The sequence below is a fragment of the Brachionichthys hirsutus genome, chromosome 4, assembly GCF_040956055.1.
Source record: "Brachionichthys hirsutus isolate HB-005 chromosome 4, CSIRO-AGI_Bhir_v1, whole genome shotgun sequence".
Classification (NCBI taxonomy): domain Eukaryota; kingdom Metazoa; phylum Chordata; class Actinopteri; order Lophiiformes; family Brachionichthyidae; genus Brachionichthys; species Brachionichthys hirsutus.
The window spans coordinates 7,890,689-7,907,911 of NC_090900.1; the positions used below are offsets into that span (position 1 = coordinate 7,890,689).

General features: G+C 42.3%; 2 protein-coding genes across 2 annotated transcripts in view; one reads left to right on the forward strand and one right to left on the reverse strand.

The window, feature by feature from the left end:
- Positions 1–11,834, forward strand: part of LOC137918086 (rho guanine nucleotide exchange factor 28-like) — a 32,226-nt gene extending 20,392 nt beyond the window's left edge. The window contains exons 15-39 of the mRNA XM_068760832.1: positions 146–188; positions 1,105–1,194; positions 1,742–1,865; positions 2,641–2,785; positions 3,025–3,080; positions 3,896–3,953; positions 4,520–4,652; positions 5,151–5,281; positions 5,367–5,507; positions 5,998–6,248; positions 6,315–6,440; positions 6,542–6,659; positions 6,787–7,041; positions 7,130–7,206; positions 7,292–7,470; positions 7,614–7,711; positions 7,816–8,007; positions 8,597–8,728; positions 8,803–8,936; positions 9,014–9,061; positions 9,436–9,540; positions 9,675–9,839; positions 10,106–10,357; positions 10,433–10,772; positions 10,918–11,834. Of these exons, the coding sequence (XP_068616933.1) occupies positions 146–188; positions 1,105–1,194; positions 1,742–1,865; positions 2,641–2,785; positions 3,025–3,080; positions 3,896–3,953; positions 4,520–4,652; positions 5,151–5,281; positions 5,367–5,507; positions 5,998–6,248; positions 6,315–6,440; positions 6,542–6,659; positions 6,787–7,041; positions 7,130–7,206; positions 7,292–7,470; positions 7,614–7,711; positions 7,816–8,007; positions 8,597–8,728; positions 8,803–8,936; positions 9,014–9,061; positions 9,436–9,540; positions 9,675–9,839; positions 10,106–10,357; positions 10,433–10,772; positions 10,918–11,108 (3,584 nt within the window). The 3' untranslated portion in view covers positions 11,109–11,834. The remainder of the gene's footprint in view (positions 1–145; positions 189–1,104; positions 1,195–1,741; positions 1,866–2,640; positions 2,786–3,024; positions 3,081–3,895; positions 3,954–4,519; positions 4,653–5,150; positions 5,282–5,366; positions 5,508–5,997; positions 6,249–6,314; positions 6,441–6,541; positions 6,660–6,786; positions 7,042–7,129; positions 7,207–7,291; positions 7,471–7,613; positions 7,712–7,815; positions 8,008–8,596; positions 8,729–8,802; positions 8,937–9,013; positions 9,062–9,435; positions 9,541–9,674; positions 9,840–10,105; positions 10,358–10,432; positions 10,773–10,917) is intronic.
- A 544-nt stretch (positions 11,835–12,378) lies between these two features.
- On the reverse strand, positions 12,379–14,657 carry sb:cb288 (uncharacterized). Its single transcript, XM_068738811.1, has 5 exons — positions 14,580–14,657; positions 14,069–14,126; positions 13,613–13,681; positions 13,396–13,480; positions 12,379–13,265 (listed from the first exon to the last, which is right to left on the reverse strand). The coding sequence occupies exons 2-5, from the start codon at positions 14,124–14,126 to the stop codon at positions 13,217–13,219; spliced, it is 261 nt and encodes an 86-aa protein (XP_068594912.1). The 5' UTR covers positions 14,580–14,657; the 3' UTR covers positions 12,379–13,216.
- Positions 14,658–17,223: the final 2,566 nt, after the last annotated feature.

The following is a 17,223-nucleotide window of genomic DNA, read 5'->3' on the forward strand; positions in this document are numbered from 1 at the left end:
TATTTCTGTCACTTGCGTCTAATTCAAATCTGAATGACGAACATTGTTTCTAAACCCCTTGTCGAATGTGTAATCATGTATACTTTCACCTCTAACACCGTATATTACTGGCTTACTTTGTTTGCCTGTCCTTCTTACTTTACAGAGCAGAGAGCATTCACCCTGAATGAGACTCCTAGAGAAAAGAGGTAAACCCAGTTTGTCATTTCGGATCAGAAGCAATACCTCAACTGTGTTCAGAACCCATTGCTCATATGTTCCTCCCTTCAAGGCATCAGTGTTGACCAGAAGTCAGATGTTGGCATGGATGCTGTGTGTGTGTGTCTCCCTCCAGCATAAAGGCTGTGGTTGGGGTCTGAGTGTGCAGGATATGACATACTTCCTGTTTCAATGCTTGGACCAGAGTACGCTGTGATTGTAACCTTAAAATAACCCTGAGTAAACAGCAAGACTTTGGACCTTCTTAGACACGAACCTCAGAAGCATTGCCCTAATGTCTTGACCACAATCAGTGATGCTGAGTTTGCTTTATTGATGTGATGTCAGTTTTAACAGGTCAACAGAGTTGACATTCACTTAACAATTCAAAATGTTATAGATTTTGCTTTTGTCATTTCATGAATTCTATAATCCGTATTAATTTTATACTTCACTGCCTCATACATTTATCATGCACTAATACTTTTTGTTTTCCAAAACCCCATGCATCGCTAACAGAGGAAACATTTTGTATTAGGTCATATTAGGCGATTGCATTATCAGATTTTGTTAGCAATATTAGAATACGTAATTTTAATACATTAATATTCACATGAGCCTCTTAGTAAGAATTATAAGTTTGTCACTTACAATGTCAGCATCCATGCGATGTTAAAACATTGTAAATGTTGCCTCTGCATTTCAAATTAGGCACTGGAATGACGACTAAAACAATCTGGGGCATCAGAATCTATCACACCTCAGTCGTCTGTTTTTTTATGGATACTTTATTAGACCCAGAACTATTTTGAGACTCTAAACCTTGATAATCTTGGATCATATTATTATTCGGAGTCTTGTGATGAGCCAGAATGCAACATCCTGGTCTGTGTTGTATCCATGCAGGATTTTGGGTTTCCGTAAACGGGCCCAGTCAGCAGATGAGGAGAGCTGCGCATCACTTCAACATCTCACCCTCACAGAGTTCCTCAAAGAGTATGTTTTCAAAAATATGGCCTCACAGCCATACATGTGTGGCTTAACTCATTCTAACCCCGTCATAAAACCATTCCCCGACTCATCCATTAACCCCATGGGTTCTTTGCATCTGTATTTGGTCGTGTAAAAACCCGCAGTACTAGATTACCATATATTAACATTTTTTTTAATGTCATGTCGGTTTATCGTGACATTGCATGTTCCTCGCCTTTTTTTAAAGAATGTGGATTGTACCTACCATAACTTGCTGTCAATATAATTGCATCTTTTCAAGGTCTTGCTATAAATAGAATCCCGTAGAGTCCATGGTGACACTCAAGCATGCCAAGCATGTTGAGAATAGTAGCCTGTAGACTCGGGGTCCTGGTAGACTGTCTAGACATTTTTATGATTCAGCATGACATCTGCACATAATAATCAAAATGGTTTTAGTATATTCAAAGTAGTAAAGAGTTTTATGTGCTTGTTGGGCTTTAAGGCTGCTGTCCTCCACAATAATTAGACATTTTGATGACTGATGACCCAATTGCTTATGCTGAAGCAGGATTGAGGATGAGGAGTGGGACAAATACATAATCCCGTCTAAGGTGGAGTCAGAGAAGTACAAAGTCAGCCGGACCTTCAGCTTCCTCAAGAGCAGGATGTCCAGCACTCGCAACAAAACCAAGGTAAGACAACACAGTGGGCTTTACTCCAGTGGAAAATCTGATTCCTGCTGGCTTGCACTTCAGCTACATGGTTGTTTCCCTATAGCTGAACTGTATTGTAAGAAAAGGCCAAGGCTAAAAGGCCTCATGAAGCATCGCAGTAAAACGTTTACCACCTCTCAGCCATGCCAGGTCAGGATTCCTGTGCTCGGGAGCTATTGTTTACGCACAGTGTTTTTATTTGGTGAGGGGGAAAATTCCCTCTTCCCAGGTCTTAGCAACGGAACTCGGTGAAATTATCCTCTTACATAATGTGAAGACCCCCCCACCTCGGCACAGCATGAAGAACCAAAACACATTCCATACCATACGTTTAGTCTCATAAATACCTGCCTGTGTGCTCAAGAACATGTGTCCATTTATATACAGAGACATGTGTGTCCAAAAAAACAAATATCCACTTTCAGACTTCCTTGTTAAGGTTGGTAAGAAAGCAAACGTTGTTCTATCATGCGCACACACAGAGGAATCCCCCCACTGCCCCCCCTAAGGCTGAAGCACCACGACAGCAGCAGTTATCCGTAGACCTTAACAAAGTAAACAGACACGCTCACTCAGAGGCCTCTCGATCACAGCTAGTCCAACTTCAACAGGTGTGTTTCAGCAAGAAGACAACTTCCTGCAGCGTGGAGGCATGTTGTCTCTTCTTTGGCGGTTTACATGACATTTTTGTCCTTCACTGCGGTAATTGTTAGATGAATGAGGGAGTTCAAAATGTTTACGACTTCAATTTCAGGTGAAGGGGAAAGAGGTGAAGGAGGGAAAGGAGAAGTCGGGAGCTGCTAGTGGACACCAGTTTGTCCCGGTGTCTCCGTCTGGTCCCACTCTCTGTGTGGCTTGTGATAAGTCTGTTTCTGGGAAAGAGCTGCTGCAGTGCTCCAGTAAGTCCTGTACTGTCATTACTGCTGTTGTTTTATGTCTGTGGTCGAGGAACTGTTTAGGGATTGTGTAAATGTCTTTAATCGTGCTGCTTCAATGTTTTGTTTAGCCAAAGATGTGAAGTCAACATGCACCAGTGGGACCAGCGTCATTTAAATACTCAATCCAGAGATATGGTGATTTTGTTTATTGTCAGTTAACTGATTAAATATCCTGGATTTTATCTGATTTCTTTTTATAGGCTGTTTCCTGAATGTCCATAAAAACTGTCGAGAGTCTGTAGCAGCCTGTGGAAAGGTAACCGCTAACACCTTGTACCTCGTTTCGTGTCAAATACAACAGGAAATGAATAATGAATGATTTCAAACAATAATTTGAAGGACTTAGCAAACGGCTGCTGGTGAAGGATAACGCATGTCCGGCGCTACTGTTTGTCTTGGATAATGGCCCAGCTCTGAAGAATGTGGTGTCACTTTAACATATCTCGGGCTGTCAGGAGAAAGATGGGGCTTCTGTTTAAACGCTGCATGGTTTCATGAGTCAGAAAAACAGCCGATAGCCACCATTAAAGGGTCAATTCTACCAGCTCTGCACATGCAGGTCACTGTGAGCGCCACTTCTATTTTCATTTATATGAGCAAAATCCTTCTCTGCTTCTGGCCAATGTTTTTGTGGGCAGCAGCCATTGTGACACGCAGGTAACAAATTGGGGTTCATTTTTCCTGTGGTCTGAGATGCTGCGCTGGGTGGTTGTAGCAAACCCAGTTGAGATGGCGTTTTTGTTCTCGCTGGATGTTCTGTCAGACTCTCCGGCCCTGCCTGATGAGTGCAAATCACCAAGAAAGAAAGAAATCATTTACTGAGGAAGAGAAAGATTTTGAGTGAACTGATGCCTCTAAATTTCAATCCTTGACAAAGGAACTTCTGGAATGTGTGGAACATGGCAAACCGATGATGTAAAACAAGAGCGGGGGGGGGGAGGTCTTAAATATCCTTGTCTAGGTATATATTCACTACAGGATTGAGTGAATTTGTTTTTGTATGACTGCAGCAACACAAATACAATGATTAATGCCTGTTGTTGTTGAGATGATGTTTTTTTCTTTTCTTAGAAGCAGCATGAGAGGAATGCGTTGCTGATGAAAAGCAAGACCTTGTCTCTCCCACAGAGTGAGTCACAAATTGCAGCATGCCCCCCCCCCCCCCCCCCCCCTACCCCACCCGCACACACACACACACACACTTATGGTCTTTGATTAAGTTTTACCTGTCCTCCCTTACTTCTCCTGTAATAGATTAAGAAAACCATCGCCCCACTCCCACTCCTACTGTCATTCATTCACTGGCTGAAAAAACGTCCACTGTTAATCTGTCCCAGTGGGGGATCTGGCGTAGGTTGTGTTTACGTGCCGGAAAGCGAGTGCTTCTCCGGCATTTACAGGACTGTTTTTTTTATGGAAGGCTCTGTGTTGTCACTGAATGTTTGGTATCTGACAAACATGTCCAGGTCAAGCACCATCAGTTTAAGGATTAGATCTTGTCTGGACTCTCGGCTGTATACCCAGTTAAACAAGGAAAGATAAGGAATAATTTATTTATTTTTCTCTGTCAGTGGCTACATGGATCTAAATAAAGCATCTGAACACAAAACAGACACGTCTTTATCTGTAAAATAGGAAAGCCTCCGAGGTATGACTGATCCCCTTTCCTGTTCATCATCATGTACTCGCTTTCAGACTCTGTGAAAGAAAACTCTCCAGCCTCCATTTTCTCCTCCTCTTCTTCATCTTCACTTCCCGCGATGACAAGAGAGAAGAGAGACACCATTGCCCCTCCCTCCAAAAGCCTGTCCATCTCCATAGACAACAGGTGGGAGGGCAGTGTATACACCAATCAGTGCACCAGAATAATGTTTGAATATATCATATATTGATTAACTTTCTTACTTACCATTACCATTACATGGGTAGGGTTAGGGTTAGACACCCCCTAAGGTGGTACTTTTCATCAAAGATAATAAAACTGTTTTTATTAATGCATATAAAGGTGTTTCTACATTTCTTCCAAACCTGACAAACAGAATTTGTTGAAATTCTTCAGCCCCCTAAATGTGTGCATCTCATAATTTGTTCATTTAATGTATTTTTAGATTTGTAGGAATATTTGATTATTTTTTTGCAAGTTTAATTAATCTATCTACGTCATTATATACAAAATGTTAAATTGTGAGGGAAACACTGACTGTGACGATGTACTCCGTTCTGAAACGTTATGGTTTATTTAACCTTAGCTCACAGTCATATATACCACCATGCATTCACACCCTCGCTTCCATGTCTGGATCTAACCAATTTTGTACGTACATAGGCGTTTAAGTGATGCAGCAGGGGTCGACTGTGAGTATGGGCTGATACCTTATTCTAACAACTCGATGTCTGACGAGGTCACGCCGGTCACATCGCCTCCTCTGTCGAACGAGCCACCGATCACTGCACAGGGTGAGTAAAGCCAGTTACAGGCACAACAAGTCACCACCTACATTTGGGAATTAGTGCGGAGGGGATTGTGTTTTGCTTCCTGTAGATGCTGTTGATGCTTCTCTGCTGAGCGACCTGTCGGCTGATGTGCTAGGACTTGAGATGGAGTCATGGAGTCTGGCGGTCAGCCCAGAGTTTTGCAAGCAACATGACAGACACACTGTGAAACGGCAGGATGTTATTTATGGTAAGACAACAGCTCTTAATACGGTATCGTTTCTGAGCATTATGCACTACGCATGCTGCTTCTGCGATTGTTAATCCGGTCTTATTGTTGAGTCGAACCTTAATGGATGCAGCCAGGAATGACAGTTTTCCAAAGGTAAAAACCTTCTGGCAAAGATTTAGGTTTGAAACTTGACTTGGACTTTACCTAAACACTAAAAAGCTCTGCTATCTGGTAAACGCATTCATAAACACCAGCCAAGCCTACAAAGTAGATTTATTACTGAAATGTCTTTTTGTGAGGAGTTTGGTGAAATTAATTTCTGAAACAGTTGCATAGCCATTCTACATCTCGTATTTCCACTAGTATTCAGTCAGAGAGTAATCTCATTGTCCATTGAGGTTTATGCCAATCAGTGAGATGGTTTCAGTCATCTGCACCAGTAGACATGCACATTTATTTGAGCCCCCCCCCCCTCCTCCCATAATTCACTGTGACTGCTCCCATGCAGAGCTGATGCAGACAGAGCTGCACCACATCCAAGCCCTGACGGTCATGTCAGAGGTGTTCAGGCGAGGCATGCTGGAGGAGCTGCAGCTTGACTGGGACTGTGTGGCTAGGATCTTCCCCTGCCTCGACTCCCTGTTGCTCTTTCACAGAAACCTCTTTGGAGCGCTGCAAGAATGCAGACAGGCTGCAGCCCAATCCGAGCACCCCCGGAATTACCTCATACATCAGATTGGAGATGTACTTCTCCAGCAGGTTGGTATAAATGGATCAGTGCAAGCATAAAAGTCTATTTTGCGTTTCTTATGGCCCTTTTCTCAGTTCTCAGATGAAAATGCAGAGAAAATGAAGCAGGTATATGGAGAGTTTTGCAGCCATCATACCGAGGCTGTAAATGTCTTCAAAGAGCTACAGCAACAAAACAAAAAACTCCAACATTTTATCAGAGTAAGCCCCTGTAATCTGACCCCTTGTGTTATTTAAATAAGAGTTATACTATAAAATTGAATGACTGGATACTCATTTCGGTGTTTTCCCTGTGCTCACAGCAACAGAGCAACAACTCTCTGGTTCGAAGGAGAGGGGTGCCAGAATTCATCTTGCTGGTCACTCAGCGCATCACCAAATACCCGGTGCTCCTGGAGAGGATATTACAGTACACACAAAGTACGGCATTTCTGCTAAATATATATATATATATATATAATATCCAAACTTATTTCAGTTTAACTGTCTATTGTAAGGTCAAATGTTATTTTAAAGTGACCTGATGTTACTCATTTCCTCCTCTTAGAGGGAAGTCAGGAGCACGCTAACCTATCGAGCGCCCTGGCTCAGATCCGTAATGTTATCACTGCAGTGGACATGACTGTAAGTAAGCATGAGAAGTGTCAGGAACTACAAGAAGTGCTGGCTCGGCTAGAGAACAAGAGCTTCGCCAAGCTGAAGAATGGGAAGATGTTTCGCAAACAGGACCTGCATAGCAACCACAGGGATCTGCAGCATAAAGGGCTGGTCTACTGGAAGACGGCCACAGGACGTCTAAAAGGTCTGCATAGGCTCGTTTATGCAATTAGATCTTCTAATTAACAGACAAACCATCTGCATCCAGATAGTTTACTATTTTTTTGCTGCAGATACTTTGGCTATCCTGCTCACAGACGTTCTGGTTTTCCTGCAAGAGAAAGACCAGCGCTTTATATTTGCTGCTGTGGTAAGCCTAAACACTTAAATCAGAAGCGTCTTGTCCAGCTTTCCTTTCATTGAACACCATTTTTTTGACTCGTCTGCTCTTCTAGGACCAAAAGCCTCCTGTAATTCCTCTGCAGAAGCTCATTGTTAGAGAAGTAGCAAATGAGGAGAGAGGGATGTTTCTCATCTCGGCCTCCTCTGTGGGACCAGAAATGTATGAAGTTCACACCACCACGAGAGACGAGAGGAATGCGTGGATGAGACACATACGAAAAGCTGTAGAGAGGTGTGTGTGTGTGTGTGTGTGTGTGTGTGCGTGCGCATACATCTAAATTCTACTGCGCTTGTTTGGGTATTCATGTCAAAGCATCTATTTGTAATCTGTGTGTATTTGTGTGTTACGCATGAATCTACTGGTCTACCTGGCAGTTGTCCTGAGGAAGAGGAGGAGGAGGAGTGTAATGCTGAGACGGAAGAGGCCAAACGAGCTGCAGAAGCAAGAGTTCAGAAGATCACCAAGTTCCAAGGTAAGAAAGCGACATGAGCCCACCTGCACATTTTGTGTGTTCATCATTGTCTATTAGGAGCATAAACAACAACAAGGCCTCGTCTTTGTGTTTGTTTTCTGTAGAGACATTGTTAGGGCAGGACCAGCACATCTGTAACAGTCTGGAAGAGAAGTTACACCTCTATGCTGAGCTCACAGAGATAACGCTCCACTCGCGTGAGCCACTGCCACATCGCCATCTGCTGGTGCAACCAGACACTGACAGCGAAATGTCGCAGCAGGCGTCCTCGCTGCTCGCAGCCGCACTCAGAGAAGGTGAAACTAAAGGGAGTGAGCGGAGTCAAGAGAACAAGTCTTACAAGCCTAACTACTACTACTAATACTATACTTTTGGCTTGTCCTGTGAGGGGGCGCCATAGCAAATCAACCTTCTCCACTTCACCCTGTCCTTTGCATCGTCCTCCCCAACACCAGCCACTCTCATGTCCTCCCTCACTACGTCCAGGCATCTTCTCATTTACACACAAATACTCTGATCTATATTTTAAGATATTTTCTGGGCTTGCAACTTGATCATATTTATCAGCATTGAGTTTGTTGACTTCCTTGAATAGCTCAGCCCAAACTGCATCTGAAGCCTTATCAGCCACAAAGGAAAACTTTGAGGTTGTGAAGGACTTTCCATCAAGCACGGTTGAATATTTATTTACAGCCAGCGCTGCTTCACCTGAACAAATACACATTAAACACTTGTTTAACTATCAATATGAAAAAGACTTGTTTGCAGTAGTTAGTAATCAAATTCAAAGGCAAAAGAAGCATTATAGGATCCTGGAGATTTATGTTGTTATTGCAGGCATTTGAAAAAAAGCATTGTTATAATGGGTATTTTCTTACTGTGCAGCTGAGAAGCTCATCACAATCCTTCAGGCTTATGATGGCCTCCCTGTACAAAGTCAAAGCTCACCTGTTGGAGGACCGGAAGGCTGCATTTTCAACAGCCATGGCAGCAGCATCCAGGAGTCTCCCTCTGAGCGTGAGCCACTGTTAATTAGATATTATGAATATATCACACTTTCTGATATGTTTTATTCTTCTTTTTGTCTTCAGCTGATTATTTGAGCACGCTCAGTATGAGCTCCACATCTCTTGGTTCAGACCCTGAGCTGATGGGGATGGACAGTGTGTTGTGGAACTCTGCCATTGAGCTGAGAAGAGGAGACAACACAGGGATGCTTCTGAAGGTTCGACCTCTGCAGTTCCCCATGGGCAGCGTTTGTTGTCAAAGATTTATTCCCTGTATTAATACAGTCTTCTGCAGGTGGCAGAGAGCGTCCAGGGTCTCACTCAGCTTATTTACAGTCTGCAGGTGAGAAGACACAAGTATTTGTGAATATTATACGTATGAATATTTGTTAGTTCGAAAGGACAGGATTAAAAAATATTTTCTGTTTAAATACAAATTGCTGCTAAATCTGACTATAACTGGGTTTGGTTTGCGATGGGCACTACTTGACATGCTATAAAAATCTTTCTTCCTCACTGTTTTCTAAAATTTAGCAAAGACCGGGCATTATGTGATCTAATTTATCTATAAAAGGTTTGATTTAGTTTTAGAATTGTGACTTAAATGTTTTAGAAACAGATTTGGAAATAATAGCCTCGTTTAAAAAAAAAACTGTTTTCAATTGACATTGATTTTGTTGTACAGACCATAAATAAAGTGTGATCTTGTGTTTGCAGGCTGCTATAACCCTCCAGGTCAGCTGTCATGAAGTCCAGAAACTTCTTCTGCAGGAGAAAGAAGGAAGTCATCTCAGAAACCTCTCATCCCTTCAAACCAGCCTGGTATTAATCACATGATGTTAGAATCAATATATTTAATACACGCCATTCCGTACCAGTATAGAAATGTTGTCAGAAAATTAGAATAGAATTCAGTTTCCATTTTGAGAAGTCAACCTGTGGCTGTTGTTATTTAGGAGCAGGAGAGGCAGAGGACTGTTGATAAGAAAAGGGAGGACGTGGAAAAGAAGAGTTTAGAGAGGAAGAAAGAAGATGTGGACGAGGTACAGAAACTCCAAGTGAAGCTGAAACAGGAGCAGCAGCGCTGGGACAAAGAGTGTGTGGTCAGAGAGACACAACAGGTGAACAACGCTGTTGCTTTGGATTGTATATCCTCTCGTGTGTCTTTGTGCCTTCAAATAAAAAGAGTCAAAAACATCGCTAGTCAAACACCAAAACACCAGCAGGTTGCCCGGAAGCTGTAAAGATGTTTTAAAGTGGATTGATCCTAGTTTAAATTGAGATGAATGAATAGTGTAAATTTAACAATCATTGTTCAGTTGCTTTCTTAGGAAGGATTTTTTCTAGGAAGCGATGACTGAATGTTCGGTAATTAACGTGTTCACAGAGTGAGCAGGAGAGTCTGCTGGAGCAGCGGGAGCAGCAGTGCCTCGTGGAGGCCGAGCGTCTGCGCTGTGAGCGCCAGGAGCTGGAGGCGCAGCTGCTGGAGTATCAGCAGAATCTGGACCGACTGAAGGAGGGCCAGAAGAGCGTGGAGAGGGAGAAGGAGAAGGTCGAAGCTCAGCAGAAGCTGCTGCAGAGCTGGAGGCACAGCCGCCAGAGCAGCCTGCCCATCGCCATATCACTGGATGGATACAAGGTGGGAAGAGGAAGGCAGCGCGACGAAGAGGAATCACGTGGAGATGTAAATATCGCCGTTTTCTCTTTGCCTCAGGTGTCCGGCCACAGTCGCTCAGGCAGCCTGGATAGTAACTGCTCCGTCTACGACACCGAGGTGGCTCTAATGGCCTCCCTCCAGCAGGACCGCCTGCTCCCCGCACCGAGGAGAAACCACGACCTTGTACACAGCTCCGGTTCCACCACGACCCTCGGCCTCAGTGCCAGCCTCTACAACAGTCTGAACACCTTGCTGAGCCAGGCTAACAGCAAACAGGCTCCAGATGGTATCACTCACCCAAACCACAGCAACAGCCACAGCTGCCCCCGACCGCACAGCGACTCGAACCACGCCTACAGCAGCAGGGAGACCTCAGAGCCTCAAAGGGCCAGCAGCAGTAAGTCCTGCCAGGTTTCTTTCCACGCTCGCCATTCTTGACAGCAACCCAAGTCAGGCATCCATTTGTCAAACGTCTGTGTATTTAAAAAAAACGGAATGAAGTATTTACCGGTACTTGATTTCTGTTCCTCTTCTCTCAACAGCAAACTTTAGCCTGCCATTGGACAGGCCATCCTTTGATTCCTGGAGGTCAGAGGTCATAGGCCATAGACATTATGAGGAGGACTATTCCTTGTCCCCCTCTCTTACTCCACTCCTCCCACCGCACGCTTACCTCTCCCTTGAAGGGCAGAACGGGGAGGAGGCCGGGGAGGAGAACATCGTTTATCTTTGAGAGCAATGCAAACTGCCTGACGTATAACTGGACCGACAATAATATCGCCGCTGCTTACACGTGTTTGCTTGTGCGTTGCACCCATCTTGGTGTGATATCTGCAGCGAGGGACGTCCACACAGTGCCTTTATCGTGTATGTGGCTGCCGTTAATCCTCTTACTGCATGATGAAACCATCGTGCCTTTTAGCAAAGACATTCTAAATCACTTTTACATTTCTACTTCCTACATCGTCACTTCTAAATATAAATACTTTTAGTATCCGTTGCACCGACACCATCAGGAAATCCAGACAGAAGAAGTTATTTTCCCACGAGCACTTAAAGAAAATGGAAATAATAGTGATTGTAATTGAGTCCTTACCCAAACTAACTTTAATAATATTTGTACAGGATTTTAATTATCAAAAAAACAACAGACATTATTGTATAAATATTAAATCTTTGTGTAGTTTTATGGAAAAACTACCTACGGACATTATAATGAAAGAGGAACCCATGATCCTGAAGTGCCAAACATGTTGCTATCTTGTAAGTGATTTTGAGTGTGTAAAAACAAAAAAAGACAATTGGTTATATATTTTCTGTTCACCTTCTTTTTAATAATTTGTTACGTGTAAATTGAGTCATGAATAGTTGACATGATACTTTGTTTAATATGTGTGTTCTTGTAATCGCTGCAATCAGAAAGCAGGTGTGTCAATATTTTGCTGCATATAAAATTATTGCCGTAAACCTTTCACGTTTCCAACATCAATGTAGTATTTACACGCACACCTTGGGGACCCATAAATCATCAATCAAGTATACATTTATTTTTACCTCCGCCAAGGAGGTCGTGTTTTTGACGGCTTTTGTCTGTCTGTTCAATTGTTAGCAGGATTACGGAAAAACTGCTGGATGGATCTTGATGCAAAAAAAATGTGAAGATGGGAATTTACTTTTATGTGGTAATTTAAAGCACCTTTAGAATCTGAGCTTTGGAGTCCCTGGCGGACAGTAGCGGTACTGCTGCGTTTTGTTTCGGCGCTTCTGACCAGCCCAGAACAGAGCCCAGAATGCTTCGCATCGGACGCTGCCACATGCCCATCTTTGCCTGAACCATTACATTACCTGCCATTAACCAAAGGTTGTAAGTGATCAAACCGACTAATACAACCACCAGAGCTAAAACAAGAGCATGCACTGCACGTAGAGCTTCTTAGTGCTCAGCTGTCATCCATCCATTGTGATCAAACTGCAATGATCAGCATCTCACATCAGTTTCCACAACACGTACGTTATTGTCTGTGCTAATGAAATCAGCAGATTTTCCATTTCCTCATTACCTACCAGGTTAACACGTTCAGAAGCTGCGAAACAGGTTCTGAAACAAATGCGTCACACTTCTGCTTTCCATGCAAGTGACAAATGATCGTCTCTTAATTCGTCGTGACTGCGCATTTATACAGGATCCAAGCTGGTCGGCCACATGCAAAAAGAGTTGCATTCTTTTTTTATTTTAGACTATATTCTTAGATGAAGCTGCTCTTTAACTTCAACTGATTTCCATTGCGCACACAAATAAAGAGAAACTCCTTTTAACTCTCATACTGACATTTACTATGAAGCACTTATAATTTAGAAATAACATGACAAAGAAAACCAATGAATGAATCTGATTTAAGTTCAAATTTTGGCTCCATCACTGATCATATTTTTATTTATATGTGCGGTCCCCTACGCGCAAAACGTGTAGTTACAAAACCCTGAGAAAAAGTGACTAAAAATGTAAATCAAAGAATACAACAGGGTTTTCGCAAAAATATATTCAGGAAATTACATTGCAAGTAAAAATGCATATAACTTTTATATATAAGTGTTGGAAAGATACTTTGTAAAATAAAAAAGGTTTTAAACAGGTCCACTGGTGCAGGGACAAAGCATTCAAAAATAAAAACAAAACATGTAAAATGGACATAGATAAATACATCGAAATCTCGCTCAGACATACAACAGTAAAAGTAACACACAACTTATTTGTGACCTGGGCGGCCTCATGCCTCAGTAGTTTAGAGTTCACAGGCAAAAAGCAGCACAATCTGTTTCACATCAACGGGGATATGGTCTTTACACCGAGCTCCTCTGTTGCACTCTGACCCTCATCGTACTTTTCCTCCTGGAAAGGAAACACAAATTGTGTTCACAACGAGAACAACAAAACAACAGTGACACGATTCAAGGCTCAGACACGTGACACCGAAAGGCAAGCAAACGAATGAGAAACGTTGTTTATTTGTGCGTTTTACCGTTGGGGCGGGGACACCATGCACTTCCAGAGGACGGTGTAGAGAACGAGTACAAAGGCGATGAATAACGCTGCAGCAATCGCACCTAAAAGCATATACAGATGTGCATGTATATTTATACACATCTGCCAATACACGAAGACGTGCATTTATAGCAGATGTTATATTTCACTTTTGTACAGGGAAGAGATGAGACTTTGGTCACAGCAGGACTCACCAGGGACGATGCCACTGCTCCAGGTCAAAGAGTCCTCTGTGTGAGAAGGCAGAGTGGATCCGGAGGAACCTCCACCGAGAATAGAGTAGAATACGGAATGTTACAAGTGAAATTAAAAGGCAGAGAGGATGAATAATAAGAATAGAACAACATTGCCCTGAGATATGAGGACTTTAGATGTGGCTCCTTCATGTTTTAGGGTTAGGGTTAGGGTTTTCATCAGACGTCGAGATTACTTGACACCAGAAGCTGAAATCTGAAGTCGGGTTCCAAAAATGAAGTGCATTTTTATTTGGTAAAGAAATAATTTATTCCTTTGTGGATTATGCTTGTATGTTCATCTTTAGAGTGGAATTACAAAACACGAGATAAAGTTGTGTATTATGGCCCAGATGAATTGTTTGGAATCTTGCTGGTGATTTTAGACTATTTTGACTACAACCAGAGAGAGCGAACCATTTCTCTGTCGATCTGCGTGCAGAAACTGCTGCGCTACGAGATCTGGGTCAACCATCTGAAAAAGAAGCGAAACATTTGTGTTATTCATGAGCCCCCCAAAAAACCAACAACAAAACTAGAGCATAGGGCAATGACAGGACACACGCGCGCGCACGCACACACACACACGCACACGCGCGTTTTCAGTTTTACCAGCTGGGGTACTATTAAAATACTTTTAAAACACTTTGATAGAAAGAAAGAAACACTTGGAGAAAGGACGAAGGAAACAGGCGCGGACGGGATCAGTTTGTTGTCGTTGGAAACTTTGCGCATGAAGTCCAGTGCTGCGGAGAATCAGCGCGCTTAAGGCAAGAACAGGCGCAAAGACAAGAAAAACACAAGCATTTATTCAGAAATCATCTGCGTCGAGAGAGCGTTGTTGATGCAGCTGCGTAAAAGACGCACAAAGCAGGACAATGTCCCGGAGCGGAAGACAGAAGCTCAAAGCTCCGTTTCCTCCTCTCACCTTTGTGTTATCTGTCGGAGTCGGGCTGCTCTCGTCTCCCCGTCCGCGTTCACTTCACACGCTCCACGTCGCGTCGTTCGCCCACAGCGCATTCAGGGGACGTCAGCGGAATCGGAAAAATGAACTCCCCGCTGCGAAAATCACGTTTCCGGCTCCTCAAATCGGGACGACGCGGATGTTTTTACTTGCCATGTTTGTCGTATTAGGGCCAAGATTTATATATTGCGACATTAAAGTTGTAATTTTATGAGAAAAAAAGTAGTAATGTTACAAGATTAAAGTTGTAATTTTATGAGAAAAAAATAGTAATATTACGAGATTAAAGTTGTAATGTTACGAGATTAAAATTAAAATTTTATGAGAAAAAATGCTGTAACGTTACGAGATTAAAGTCTTAATATTACAAGAATAAAGTTTCCATTGCTGGATGCATGTTTAACTTCTCCATCCAGCTGCCAGAGCAGAGTTCCATCCAAGCGCACTTAATGGTCTTTTGAGTTCATTATGCAGATGCCGTTTATCCCACATCACCTGATTCAACCTGATTTCTTGTAGGAGGGCAGTTAGGTCAAGCCACAAGCTTTGTTTGCTGATTGAAGTCAATTAAATATGACTTTGAAGCAACGCGCAATATAAGTTTACTTTGCATTGCTGTACAGGATATCCTTAACGCCACCTTGGAAAAACAGTTTCCACTGTGATGCCCGAACAGGTCACCAGCAAAAAAAACAGCTGGAAGCAAAGTCACTCAACCACAGATTATTAGTATTAGGTTTATTGTCAGAATATAGTATTTATCTTTTTGCAATATCCAAATCAAACAGGATGTTTCTTCATCTCAGTACAACAAATATGAACTTTTGTTTTCCTTCTCCCACATAAAATACTTTTAATGAATAGCATCCTGAAAATAAACACACTTGAAAATCACTTCACTGTGCCAAGGTTCTCGGCCAAACCTTTTCAGAAGACCTACAGCTTTTTTTTTTTAAATTCATGTCATTTTGCATCATACAACCATTTCTGATCCAAAACCAAGACATGAGCAAATGAAATAAAACCTCCAAGACCTTTAGATTAACATGTCTGGATGCATGTCACAATAAACAGCTTTCAAATGGTATACTTTGCCAATAACCCAGTATAATAATATAGATACCATTTCTTGTGTGCTACTGAGGAAAGTTGCACGGTCAGACTTTGGACATGGAAATATTTATTTATCTATAGTCTTTGCTTTACATATGAAAACCACAGCTGGATAAAAAAAAAAGGTTTAATGCAGAATATTAAACACACATCACCAACACATGACCCGCAGGTAGCTACACGGGAACCTCACAGATCTGACAGTTTCAAATTCAGCCCAGGATTGGAATTTTTGAGAAACTTAAAACAAATGAAGGAACATGTCAGAAATAACCCTGGACACGCCTCCTATGGGAATCGGTCAGAGTCAGGGAAATTTATCGTCTTGAGTCAGAAACTGCTTTTTTAATTCTTTACAGAGAGATAGAAATCAACCGTCTGCAGAGATATTGCACAAATATTTACACTTTAAAAGCAGAAAAAAAACAACCTGTTCAGACTACAGTCACACAAAAGGTGCTCGCATACAAGGACTCGAGTTCAACACAGCTGGCAGAAGTCGTACATCAGCAAGTCAGACACACAGACGGCAGAAAGCAAGCAGATATCCGACACACAGGTCAAAAGGCATCGCTATCTTAAAATTATTAGTAGTTTCTTAAGACATTTCTACACAGTAAGGCCAAAATACTGAAAATAACATGTAACCTGGTTTGTGAAAACATCTTCACTCATGTCTGTTGTCTTGAACCACTTCAGCCAATTTAGGAGAACATTAACATCAGAGCACAACAGAGGATCACATGACCACCTCAACCCCTGCGTTACCAAGAGATGATAACATGCCGGTGACTCCAGGTCCAAGAGGGACAGACAATCCCTGGACTGCAGATGTCCTAGCATTCCTTTCAATTCTAAAAGTCTGCTTAAGTGTTATTTGTTGAGCTACGTGTGGAAATAACATCTAGAGTTCACAAAGAAACCAGAAACTTCCTGCCAGAAGACGCAGATAACATTTAAACAATCCTTCTCCAACTTTTTATCAGCTTTAAGATGCATCATTCAAACACGCACTCACTCACCCAAGCCGGGAATGTTATAGATTTAATTCAACACCATGTGATATAGAGAAACAGTAAATGGCCTAGACGCGTTCCAAAATGACGGTAGAACATGTTGATTTCATGACATCACAGCCGCTGCTTGATGTTTTTGGATTCTCAATGTCATGGCTCATTGGAAGAATAAAGAATAATAATAATAATAATAATAAATAGCGCCACCTTGTGCGCAACAGAAGCCTAAAATAAGATAGTAATTCACGAATGAATTCACTGGCTGAACATGTCCGAGTGGCCTTGAAGCAGAAGCGTTAATCATGGTTAATACATTTTGAAATCAAGTTATTCAGACCGAACTGAAACTGAACAACATTAAATGGTATGAAGATGTTTCAACAATACATCGGGTACCCATAGCGCTAAAAACTGAGACGACAAACAGATGTTAAACCCTTTGAATGTCTAGGAATTCATGTTACTTCTTTCCCTGACCG

Bases quoted from the DNA above. Each gene is read 5' to 3' on its own strand.
- sb:cb288 (XM_068738811.1), bottom strand. From the start codon at position 14,126: ATGGTTGACCCAGATCTCGTAGCGCAGCAGTTTCTGCACGCAGATCGA. The intron at 13,682-14,068 runs GTTCGCTCTCTC...TTCTCGGTGGAG, and splicing joins CGCAGATCGACAGAGAAATG to GTTCCTCCGGATCCACTCTG. The intron at 13,266-13,395 runs GTAAAACGCACA...TTTCCTTTCCAG, and splicing joins ATGGTGTCCCCGCCCCAACG to GAGGAAAAGTACGATGAGGG.